At 41.8% G+C, this 13,131-nt stretch overlaps 1 protein-coding gene across 5 annotated transcripts in view; it reads left to right on the top strand.

Moving 5' to 3' along the window:
• Nucleotides 1-13,131, top strand: part of PLCB4 (phospholipase C beta 4) — a 985,968-nt gene that overhangs the window by 932,381 nt on the left and 40,456 nt on the right. For all 5 annotated transcript variants that reach the window (XM_069234144.1, XM_069234142.1, XM_069234140.1 and 2 more), the window contains one exon: nucleotides 11,828-11,929. In XM_069234144.1, the coding sequence (XP_069090245.1) occupies nucleotides 11,828-11,929 (102 nt within the window). The remainder of the gene's footprint in view (nucleotides 1-11,827; nucleotides 11,930-13,131) is intronic.

The following is a 13,131-nucleotide window of genomic DNA, read 5'->3' as shown; positions in this document are numbered from 1 at the left end:
CTGTTATTTAACATCATCCAACCATGAGCTCTGTACACCAGTAAAGACTTGTTGACGAGCGAGGAGATTTATTAAGATTTCCAGATAAGCTTTTTAAATGTCTGGTGGCTTATAGGCACCTCCCAGAGATGTGGGAGCCAAGTGGTTGCCAGAGATTCCAAGAGGTACGCCCTTGCCGGGTACACGTCTCTGTCTTGCAACTCCCTACATGAGAGGTGCTTCAGTGTGTTAGGCTCCGCTTCCCTGATCTTACGCTTATGTAAGCTCTCCTTCTGGCCAAGGCCTGTTTAGGTAACCCAAAGTCCAGGAGGATCTGTGCTGGCAAAGTGAAGCACAGGAGTGAGAAGATTATTCTATAGCAGCGCACAGTTATGTTGTCTATACCTCTGGCATCGCTACCCCTGAATAGCTCACTTCCATATGTGATCATTATGTCAGCTTTGCTTGCACTACAGGGAGGAAAGGTATCAAGGATGGTCCTGGCATTTTCCTTTTGTGGCTTTTCAATGTGACAGCCCGGCCTTTCCTTTTAATGGCTTCTTTCTGAGTAGTAAAGGCACCATTTTTGTCAGTGACAACCCCTAGGTACTCGTCCGTGTTTTCAATCCAGGTATCTCCCCAGAACCATGTCAGAGCTGTTTTTATGCTGTGAAGGTCATGGTTTTGGTTTTCCCGAGATTGATGGTCAGGCCATTGGTTAAGATTTTGTGGTGTCAAGATGCCTCTGCAGCCCCACCTAGGTGTGACTAACTAAGGCCACATAAACGGCGTAGAGAAGAGTGGAGATTGCGCAGCCCCCTATTTTTGTAGCGTGAGCATCGCAGGATTGCAGCTGTTGTGTTAAATCCGCCAAAAAAAGATTGAAAAGGGTAGGTGCTGAGATGCACCCCTGCTTCAGCCCTTGATTTGTTGGAATTTTCCTGGATAGGTGCGTTACAGCACCCAACTTGACCTGCACCCATGTGTCCTTGTGAAGTAGGATCAACATGTCAAGCAGGGCCGGCAGAATGTTCCAGCTTGCCAGTTTGCACCAGAGCTTCCCCCGGTCGATGTGGTCAAAGGCTGCTGTATAGTCAATGAAGCAGAAGTGTGATGGCATTATGGCTTTTCTTGCTTCGTCCATTAAGAGAGAAAGTGCCAGGATATTTATTGCTATACCTGACATTTTTGAAAAGCCAGTCTGGTTCAGTGGGGTGATAGAATTAGTGGAGGACCACGAAATTAGTTCTTCGAGCAAGGTCCCGCAGAAGTACCTTGCTTCATTGTCAATAAGAGCTGCTAAACCATAATTGGTAGACAAGGCTTTGTTGCCGCTTTTAAATATAGGCAAAATATGGAGTCTTTCCATGATGCTGGTAGGACGCCAAGGCTTCTAACCTGGGAGAAGACTGGAGCCAAGGTTCCAGCCCAGAAGGCAGCGGCCTGTTCAAAGACTGCTGGAGGAATGCCGTTTGGGCCTGGGGCACACTTCCTTCGCCCTTTTGCCATCTGCCACTTAATTAGTGCCTCATCAATCGAAACTGGCTCTCCAGGGAAGACAGCTTTCTGAGTGGGCTGCAGTGTACTGCTGGTGTCATGTTGGCTAATATGATCTGTTAAGAATTTTGCCCAGGTGGCCTCCGAGATATGGGAATTAATGCCTCTGTGTTCAGGCTAGAGAAATTTGTTGATGGTAGACCAGAACCGGGCGCTGTTGCTATCTTTTGAGTCTGAATACAGATTAGCCCAGAGGTCATCGACCTGTGCCCTTTTGATGGCCCATTTCTGTTTTATTAGCTGGGTCTTCTGATGACTTCCCTCTCCTGGTCTTTTCTGCAAGAATCTAAGGCCGGAATTTAAGAAAGTCCTAGAGCCATATATCGCCACATTAGCGCCATTTTTTGTACGATAATGTGACAATATTATGGCAAAAACCCAGCGCCATACTTTAAAAAGTGGCGCAATGCATGCTTTGTGCCACTTTGTAACCCCTGACCTTGCATGGTTTTGCATCTTCACTGCAAAAATGGTTACTGCAGAATCACATAATGAACTGCAGTTCCTTGCTCCACAACGTGGATTCTGCATTCATTGTGAGGCCATAATCAAAAAACGCTCGATGGTGCTGATTTTTATATGTTGGTGTTTATTTATTTTGAAAAATATTAATATTGCTTTAAACGTTTGCAAATTAATACCACAAAAAGAATAGGAGAAAAATATCACACCAGCGTTTGTGCAATATGCTGCGAAATAGGACCTGGTGAAAGTTTGCACCTGGTTGGAAGTTCATGGTCTCTGGCAGTAGACATTCTGAGACTAAATAGAGACAGACCCAGGCGAAATAAATATGTGACCAAAGCCTAATGATAAAACAATACATTCTTCTTAGGAGCCAGATGCTGCCAAATGTCATGGTTGCCACCCAACACTTCCTGTTAATCTCACGCTTGCTGGTTCTTGTCCGTCTCCCCCTTGTCCCTTATTCACAATTTTCCTGCCTGTTTCGGTTTTTTATTATCTTCCATCTCATATTTCCTTCTGCTTTGGGTTAATGTCTGAAGATAAAGAGGAAATCCCAGTTCCCTAAAATGTTTTCCAGTGCTCCCCAGCTGCATTCCTAGTGTACATTAGGCACAGCTCAAAATGAAACAGCTATTTTGGGAAGGGAATGTACAAATCACAGATGCACCTGATGAGGACCTTCCAATAAACCAAAGCATGTAGAAGTATGAATCTTAATTCGGTATACAAAGTATAACCACAAGAGACACAATGCTTATAAAACATAAAAACAGTATTAATAAAAACAATACAGTAAAAGTATCATAGAATTACAAGGCAAGGCAAACATGCCAATATACAAACGATATCACATATTGCATGGTCAGTGCCCATTCATCAAACTCAAAAGTATTATTAAACAGAAAAACAAAAACAAAAATCCATGTGCAATATCAAAAATGTCAAAGTATAGGGGCAAATAGTTTAAAGGTATCCAGTGTGTTCTAGTGAATGGTTCCTAAGAAAATTCACTATATTTGTTGCCACAATATTACAGGGGGAGCATTTGTACTTCCCCACCAGTTTCCTCAAACTAACAGCAGCGTATATGTGCTTATATACCATCAACCAAATAAATTCTGTTTGAAGGAGTTGCAGGTAAACTAAAGCAGATCGACATCTTCTTATATTGCTTCAATAAAGGTTTTAAAAATCGATTTCTCAGTACAGTATATAAATTCAGAAAATAGAAGAAATGTAGAAAGGACCGATTAGTTATTGGATCACAGGGACAGGGCTCTAGAAGGGAGTCGTGATGCGCCGTGCTGAGATACGAGACCAGGTAGTGGACTGCACCGAATCTAAATCTGATCAAGTAGAATCTTTGCACGTGGAATGGAAATCCATGGTGTTGGTGGTGCCAAGGGAAAGAGAATCGGTTACCCTCTTCTTTCCCTTGCCTCTTGTGCGCATGCAGCTAAAAAGTCATGTTTTATCTGCTTTTTGGAGATATTGTACAAGGAGTGAGTGTGATAACAATCGTCTCTCCCTATCAAGGCAAAATGCTTCTTCACATATCTCAGCCACGTAAAATTCTGTGCATTATCTAGGGATTTGCAATCACTGATAATGGCCTGGTTAAGTCCAGTTTACTCCTTAAGCCAAATTGCTCTCCAGAGCTCCACCAGCACCAAAGCATGTAAATTGCTTAATATTGCACAATAAAATTACAAGAAACAAAACGAAAGCACACCATCCAGGTCTCTAATTACTGTTGGTTTTCAGTCCCAATAATAACTCTATATTTAAATGGGTGTGGAAAAGATGGGCATAAGCGGGTAAAGTTAATTGTCAAATATCAAGCCTACACACACAATTTGTTGTAAAAATTATATGGTTAGGTCAGATGATATATGGTTGAACGAGCCAAATTCCTGTCACTGTCTGAAGAGAATAGCACTTGGGCTGAAACTTACAAGAGTTTTCAGTGGTTCTAATGTAATTTTAGATGCAGAAAGCTCTTGCAACCGTAGCACATGCCATGGTTGCTACGATACCAGTGCTATTAGAGCTGTACTTATATCTGCAGTGCTGTGCGGTACAAACCGCTGCAACGAATAAAAAGCCCTATTCTTTGTTTAGATGGAGGATGGAAAAAAGAAGGTATTGATAAAAAAAATAAGCAAATGGTATTAAAAGGCTTAGTTTCAGAATCTACCTCAAGAATTGATAAATTGACAAAATAGTATGGTGCACATTTCAGAGTCGCTTAGTTGAGTACAATATTTTTATTTTTATTTTTAAGGCATGCTTTGCAGTAAATGCTGTCCCGTAAGAAAATCGTAATTGTTTATAATCACAAAGGTTTTCACCATTTATCTTTTCATTGGACACCGCCTTCGGGATAGGTTAATTTAGCTTGCAATTCCACATCACTGTGCTGTGGACCGAACACTTTCAAGAGGAGCCCGCATCAACAAAGCCAATAGTTTTGATTTTTGTCTACTCGACAACAGGTGTATTGAAACGTATGATAAAAAGGAATGTGCGACAACTGAAGTTACTAGACACACACAGGCACAATCTCATGTGCGCTAATTACACAGTTGGATATTGTGGAAAGTAAACTATGTAGGATTAGGTAAATAGACTGTCCCACAGGTAGCACAGGATCCTGAGTGTGCCACGAATGTTCCATCGGAGGCATCCCACCGTGGGGCTGAAATATATCCCCATCACATTTCACAAAGGACTGTTGTAACGCCTGTCTGGTTTTTGATTTATAGCTTGCCGGTCTGCCATTTACAAATTCAGTTTGTGCCCAACAAAAGTTCACCCTCCATCCACGCCTTTTCTCTCCGCTCCTCCAAAAATGCCCAGTTTCTTAGCCACACTATAAATAGTGCCCTTCTAAATAATATTCATTAGTGTCACAAAGGCTAAGTTGGTCAGCTGGCACGGTTTGAAGAGTGCATGCACGCAAACACACATCAATGCACATTCAAAGCCAAACACACTTATGCAAATCCAATCACATAGATCACCAGGCATCCATGCACAGATATCAACAGGCATACAAGCAGGTATTCACACAGACTGACAAATTCCCACATCAGAAAACACCAGTCCAACAGCCAGACAGCGCACAAGCAGACACACATAGGTGAACATGGGGTAAGGATGGAAAGAAAGTAGAATGAAAAAACAAAACAGATGGACTAACAGATCTATGCACGATTCATGTTCATTTAGATTCATCAGTTTACAAATATATTTTAAACACAGTGTACTAAATTGTGACATACTACAGTATTAATTTTAGGGACCAAAACATAGTTTCAGTGAGAAGACCTGAGTTAACAAGAACCGTCATTAGAGTCAAGTAACGGCCAAATAAAATTCACAAACCACTTTTATAAAGAGGACACAAACTAATAAGAACATTTACGCAAAAAATAGATTAGGGCAATGGGAAATAAGATATGTTTACATTTTGGAATCAAAAAGTGATAAAAATAAACAAAGGGTGTATGGTGCGGGTTGACCGAGGCATAGGTGCAATTTCAGGTTTATAATGCAACAAAGGTGAGGTAAGCCTAGCTAAGTGCACTGATTAAAATTTGTATCCTTTGACTTAGAGTCTCGCTTATTGTTTTCTTGGTGGTCTGCCAAGGCGCCAGGTCAGCAGAGGTAAACACGTCTGTAACCCTGACAGAGGGCCACTCACCTTCCTGGCAGGGATGTTTGTGATAAAGGTGCATGTGCTAGTGCGACTAGTATACTGTCAAAACTATTGAATGGACACTATATTGTGTTAGTCCCCCTCAACATTCTCTTCTGATATTCAGGAACAAACTCCCAAAGCAGTGGTTTGTTACTGGAAAGCAAAGTAGCAATGCGCAGGGATATTTATCCCTTTGTGTTGGGCCATTGATGTTTTTCTCCACCCAGCTGCACTATCCCTCACAAGGCAGATCTGGGCTGGGAAAATCAGTAATGTGTTCCAGTAATCTTGGAGATAGACAGCCAGGTCAAGTGTTTCTGATGACAGAGCCAGATGATGAATTAGTGTTTGTCCATTGCAACAGTTCTCTCACCTCTAAACGCAGTGGGTGAACTGAGAATTTGGTGTTATTGCCACATCATTATTGGCCTTACCTAAAAGTTATCAATACATTTGGGGTTAGCCAATTCTTTACCGTGTTTTGGGGTAAAAGTACATACACTGGCAGCTGGAGTATTATGAAATACAAATCTGGGCTTGTGATTTGGCCATTTCAGAACCTTCACCTGGGAGTCAGTTCAAGTAGATGACTGCATCTACCTAGTATGGGTCTCTAGATTCAGATATATAGTTGAAAAAGGATAATTTCCCCAAGGACTCTGTGAGGAATAGCAGGGTGTACCACGAGGGCGACAGTGAGGTAGCTGAAACGTGATCTGGCAAAAGTTGAGGTCAGATGCCTTCTGCAGAGAAGGTCAAGGGAATCAGGGCCTGTGATATTAAAAGACCGTGCTGCTGGGTGATGGACAGGCTGAATGGATCATGTCACGATCTTGCAGAAGAAGAGGAAGCAGAGTACGTTGAGAATGCCGATTGGTCCAACACTATGCTGTTGTGGGTTCACATAGCTGGGACTGTAGAGAGGAAGAAATGGTCTCCAGGTGTGAAGTCACTGGGCCTCTGTTTTCTCCAATAAGGTAGAGTTCGGCAGTATGAATGTTGTTTTGATATGACACTATCCTAGACTATAGACAGTGAGTGTAAGCTCTGATTAGATGACACTTGGGTGACAAAACATGCTTAAGGTAGCTGGACCTTGTCAAAGGGGTGTTAACCACACAGCCTATCTCCCACAGCACATGGAACTAGGGGACATATTTATACCCCATTTGCACCACATTTCCATCATTGTTTTATGCAAATTCAGCGCAAAACTAACTCCTTATTTATATTTTGATGTTAGACCCGTCTGACGTCAAAATATTGGAGTTTACACCATTTTTTGGATGCATGAACCTATCTTGTGTCAAGGAGATGCAAGGTAGGCGTTCCCATCTAAAAAATAGTGCTAACCCCATAGACCCATATTTATCCCCTGTGCTAAAATGACGCACAGGTGGGAGGGGGTGCTAAATAATGGTGCAAAGCTTGCATTAGGGGACCTGTGCAACCATTTCCATGGTTGAAAACCATGCAATAGGTCCACAGGTGTCCTCCTCAAGCCCCAGGAACACCCCCACCCACACCAGAGGGACACCGGAGGATGGGGGATCACATCCCAGGTAAGTATAGGTAAGTATTTATTTTGATTAAATTGCTATCGGGGGCCCACCTTGGGGCCCTCTGCATGGCACAGCATGCAATGGCAATGCCCAGGGGACACTTGGGGTGGTGGGCATGACTCCTGTCTTTTCTAAGACAGGAGTCATGTGGTATGGATTGTTTTGCATCAGAAAATGACGCTGGGCTGGTTAGAGGCATTTTTTTCTTCCTCTAACGAGCCTAACGTACTTTTTGGCGCAAAGCCCCCTTCTCCCATACCGCCACCCCCACCCGGATAACGTTATTTTTTTTACCCTAGCCCACTCTTTGCACCGGATTGCGCCATTCCATAAATTTGGCACCCTGGTGGTGTCCTGGAATGGTGCAAGCGGGTTATACTTCTTGAAACAAAACTGCCCAAAAACACAGTTTTGCGTCAAAAAGTATAAATATGGGCCCACATGTTTGCATAATTGATATGAGCAGAATCATGCATTGTTGAGAACCATCCTGGTATATAACGCTGCTTGCAACATTTTATCATTAGATCTATTGACTTACTGGTCGAGGCACAGCAGTGGTTTCCAACTAATGGGGGCGTGGCCAGATATGTGAAAGAAACATTAGGCGTGAGCTTCTCCTTTAACCAATTGCCCTCTTGAGAATGGTTGTGGCACAGCTGTTCCAAGGGGAGCAAACTCCTTGAGTGCAATTTAATTTGAATATTCTTGGAATAGTGATGTGATTTTGTTTCGGGATAGCTATACATACCTTTCATTAAACAGGTGCTCATTTTGGATTGTGGCCGTAGAAGGAGTTGCAATGAAACGTCCCTCCACAGACCCGTAGCTTTTAACCAATACACACACAAAAGCAAAGAAAATAAGCTCAAGTACCGAATCTTAAACAAATGATGCCTGAACCGTAAAGGAATCAATAACAGCAACAAAAAAGTATATTGCCAAAAACCTAACAATAAGACTGAATTTTAAATAAAAGCTTTCAGAGCATCACGAAGTGAAAGAAATTGGCAGTAGCTTCAAAGCTATGGCTCTCATAGCTGCAGCGATTTATCAAGTAAAAACCCCAGGACAGACTAAAACTGTAGCCGCCAGTGATTAAAAGCAGAACCACTGACTTGGGAAACTGATAGCATTTTAGGGTTCTGTTAAAGTGAAAATGAGTCTCATTTGAGCATGCAGATGAAGTCATAGAGTGGCTTGGACATTGACAGAAGAGAGTGGCGATAGTTGGAGTAATGTAATCATGGTGCCCTATAATTCATACAAGAAGGCAGAGCCAGTCCTAAAGGACCAGCAATTTTGATAGTGATGGAAAGATTAAAAGTACATAAAGGCTGTTCGGTGTAAACCACACTAGGGTGCCCATCTTTGCTGCTAAATGCCCAAAATGAAATATGCCTTACATATGAAAGTTAGACACCGGGCGAGAAATCACACAGGCCTGAAAAGTGTTCTGAAAGGGCTCAATTAAACATATTTATCTTCATACTTTAATTACCTACTATATTACAAGCCCCAATGGACTTCTGCTTCAACATCTGGACTGTGGTAATCGAACATTGCCACCTGGCATGATATGAACCCCCATATGAGTCAGAATGGAGCTGTGGCCCTCATCAGCTTAACCTTTCAATTAGCAGCCCTTTACACAATTTATAACCCGACCAACCTCAGTCTCCTCTGTGATTTTCCCGATCACAAGGCCTTGGACTAGATATTCTATTTGCTCTTAATTCATCTCCAGATCATCTTCCCTCATCCTTTTTAATTGCCATGTCAACCTCTCACATCTAGCTACTCTGCAGGGCTTTACCACTACCCCTAGCTTGTTCATTGCCTAGTTTAGAACCTGTTTAACCTGACTGCAAATCACCATCAAATTCGAACATAATCAAACGTCAGGTCTTTAGCATATGGATCTTATATCGTTGGAATCAGTAACTGGATAAACAGAAACCATCTGAAGCTCAATGTCAGCAAGAATGAAATCCTGACCTGGGCAGCTATACTATTTGCATTGACCTATTCTTTGTGGTCTAATAAGCGGGTCTATACCTACTCATGTCTCTTCAGTCCCATTTTCCTTCCACTCTCTGACTGCTCATCACAATGCTTTTGTTCCCTTTAATTAGATTTTATTTTACTAGGTAATGGTCGCCACTGCACTAGTGCTCTCACATCTTCGCTACATCAGTGTTTTTATCTAAAGAGCACTGCAATATCTTCCATAAAGACTCAATAGTGTCCAAAATATTGTCTGAGATTGCATTCCAGCCTTACCACCTTGTCATAACAGTATACACTCTAAGCTGCCTTCCTGTTGCTGGAGAGTCAAAATCTTCTACATTGCACACACCATGTCCTCTACTGCACTAGGCCTAGCTCCCTTCAAAGAAGACTCTGGATCTACCACCCAACACGTAGCCTTTGCACAAAGATTCAGCTTTTGATTAGCGGGATTCAACAAGTCTCTACTCATAGGCTCTTTTGAAACTTTGAAACTATGACACTCTCTTCTGGCCCTTATGCAGAATTTTGACAGTCGCCTTAACTTCTTTAAGAGCACCAAGACATGATTGTCCCCCCACACATAGCTTTATCAGTGCAGTCTTTTCAGACTATTGAAAACCTCCAACTGCAACCAGTCATTCAAACGTATTGTGTTGCAATCTTCCCACGTCATGTCTTATCTACAATTTTGCCAGTTGTGCTATAATTGCATTACTTCTCTGGTCCTCATGCATGCCACCTACACACATACGATTCGCTATTCTATGAACTGAGGTAGTCTATGTTATCTACATGATGGACAAACTCTAGCACTCTGACAAACTCTGACTCAGAAAAAATAATATCTTACCTGACAAGTGTTTCTGTTAACATGTTTTACTTATTGCAGGTTTTCTTTCATCTCCTTCTTGCAAAGTATTTTTCTTCATTTTAATTCATCAGAATTATGAAGGTTTTATTGCGTTTAAGATCAACCAGTGAATTTAACTGCCAACATTCCTTCTACGCTCCTCCATTAAAAAGAGGTGAAAAGTTTCCCTACCTTACCATAGGTAGTGCCTTTGTGACTACAACGCAATAGGTGGTCTCAGTACATTGGTTTGTTTACATAACTATGCAATACAAATTTAGGTGCTGAGGATGTAGATGTGTGTCTTTTGTATTTTATTGTGGTTTGAACTCACCAGCAACTTAGGTTGCTCCTTTCATCAGATGCAGTGCAGACACATTTAGGGCCTGATTCTAACTTTGGAGGACGGTGTTAAACCGTCCCAAAAGTGGCGGATATACCACCTACCGTATTATGAGTTCCATAGGATATAATGGACTCGTAATACGGTAGGTGGTATATCCGCCACTTTTGGGACGGTTTAACACCGTCCTCCAAAGTTAGAATCAGGCCCTTAGTCTGTCGTACGGAGTAACAGAATTGCTGAATTGCAGCAATCTAATGTTGTCAACAGTATGCTCCTGTGCCAAGAACATATATATGTGGTGCCTTATGATTATAATGTGCTCACGTTTGGCCATTTAAATTGTCATTTGAAAGTCATTGGAGCAGCATTTGTATGGGTGCAGTGCTGGCTTTTAATGTCCTTGTAAATATGGAATAAGGCAATGCAGCGCAAGTCGATGCGTTGCCTTATTCTGCATAAAAGAGGCATTCCATTGGCATTGCAGTGGGTTTTCTTACGCAATTCCCATGGATTTTGATGCATTCCTAGATATACAAGGATTTGTAATCCTGGGAATGTGCCAAAAGCCTACACCTTCCCAGGGGAGGAGTAACAAGGAGAAAAAACATTATTTCTCTTCGTTTTTTCCTCTATGTGCGCTGCATTCTGTGTCCCTTCCTGCACAAAAACAATCATTCATACAATGCAGACACCCTTCCACCTGTATTGGCGCGTCAACCAATTGTGCACCAGCGCAGTGGAAGAGGACAGGATTGCGCTGTATCTTATAGATACAACACATTCCTGCCCTTTTCTTTTGACGCAAAGCAGCGCAGCACGAATCCTGGTGGTACTGCCCTGCCCCAAAATATTGTAAATATGCCCCTAGGTGTCAAGCCTTTATAAAGGTTTTAGGACTCCGCTCTAGTTTCCGTGAGATACGAAGAATCTGCAAAGTTCAAACCATATGCATGGTTAACATTGCTTTTGAAAGTTGAGTAACGTCTTCCCACCATGATTGAAAAATATGTTGCTAAATGAGACAAAAAGGCAAAGAAAACAATTTGTTGGAAGCTTTCAATCATATTCCCTTTAATGTCTGATGCATGCAATCGAAGTACACAATAAAAAGAAAGCATATTATAAATTGTGGCATCTCTGGAGATTTCTAAGTGCTTTTTCAAACAATTGCGCATTGCGGCACGGAGACTCGTGGCACTGTTTTTACACATAGTTTTTGTAATGCTCCAGGGGACACATTTGCGATGCTACACACTTGACATGCAGAAAGATTCCAAGAACAACCTGCATATTTGCTACAGGCTCTTAAATGAATCTTGTAAAACAATGTTATGTTTGTTCTCGTTTAGGGAAGGCAAGGAGATGCGCGCCAACCAAGCAAAGATTTCAATGGAAAACAGCAAAGCCATCAGCCAGGATAAGTCCATCAAAAACAAAGCAGAAAGAGAGAGGTGAGCTGAAGATGTCAAATGAGGAAAATGTGTATCTATGAAATCTAGCTTAGCAAAACAGCGAGAGCAGTGAAGGCAATGAGGGCATCTGAGGGTGTGTATATTTCAGCTAGTACACATGCTTGGATTCTGTTTACTCGATTGGATGATGTTACCACGATATGAAAAAGTTTAGCCCATTTTTAATGCAAAGAGAAAACTGATAATTAGCATTCGTGCATTTCAGAATCTATATCCCTTTCCATTCTTCGGACTTTCACACATCATATTTAAAAGGGGGGTAAGTACAGGGGGGTCTGCCATCTCCAGGATCAGCACCTACAGGAATTCCTTGAAAAATAGTTCTGTCCATCAAACACACACAATAGTACCTCAGGATGTTCAAGACTGCACGATGGAGTGGAACGGGCAGCTGCTATTGCACACTTGGTTGGGTGTTTTACGTGGAGCTACTGCACAGCACAGTCTTCATCTATTGTGTATTATTTCACTCATTACTTGGAGGATGTCAATAGTACTAATCCGTCGTGGCCCCAAATTGCAGGAAGGAAAGTCAAAGGTGTGGTAGCCATCGTTCAGAGGGTTGAGGATTATTGCCAGAATTTGTGAATTGTCTGCTCTTGGGTATTTATTTGAGCTCCCAGGAGGCGCCTGTTAGGTAGGCACTGTCAATGGACACAATTTCAAATACACCCTGTTTGAAATTCGAGAATGTTCGCTTCGGCTTTTGCTTAACATGTTTCCTCACAGGGGAACCAGAAAGTGTGACTTTTATGTGCATTGTATACGCAATTTAAATATTTGTAGCAAGTAGGCATGGATGCAGACAGAGGCGGAGTGGCAAGGGCACAATTTCATGCTGAAAAATATGCAGGACAAAACCCTTATGCCCAGAAACGGGGTATACAATACAAACAATACAACAGTTCTTTGGGTTTCTTTCTACATATCACTATGAAGTTATCCTAAATTAAACTCTCTCTCAGTATCATCAACAACTTTGTGCATTTATTCTCCAAATAGGTGTTTTATCTCACATACAGTTTGCAGTGGTGCAAACGCCTCAGTTCTCTTAGGAACAGTGATATTAAATAATAAAAATGGCACATATATACAATCGATGTCACCACATTCAGATATAGACGCACAGTATTCAGTTTACTGTCCTAAATCCATTGGCTATTAAGTAATATCTCTTACAC

Source organism: Pleurodeles waltl, chromosome 5 (assembly GCF_031143425.1).
Source record: "Pleurodeles waltl isolate 20211129_DDA chromosome 5, aPleWal1.hap1.20221129, whole genome shotgun sequence".
NCBI lineage: Eukaryota > Metazoa > Chordata > Amphibia > Caudata > Salamandridae > Pleurodeles > Pleurodeles waltl.
The sequence above is the reverse complement of the archived record's forward strand: the minus strand, read 5'-3'. Positions and strand labels throughout refer to the sequence as shown.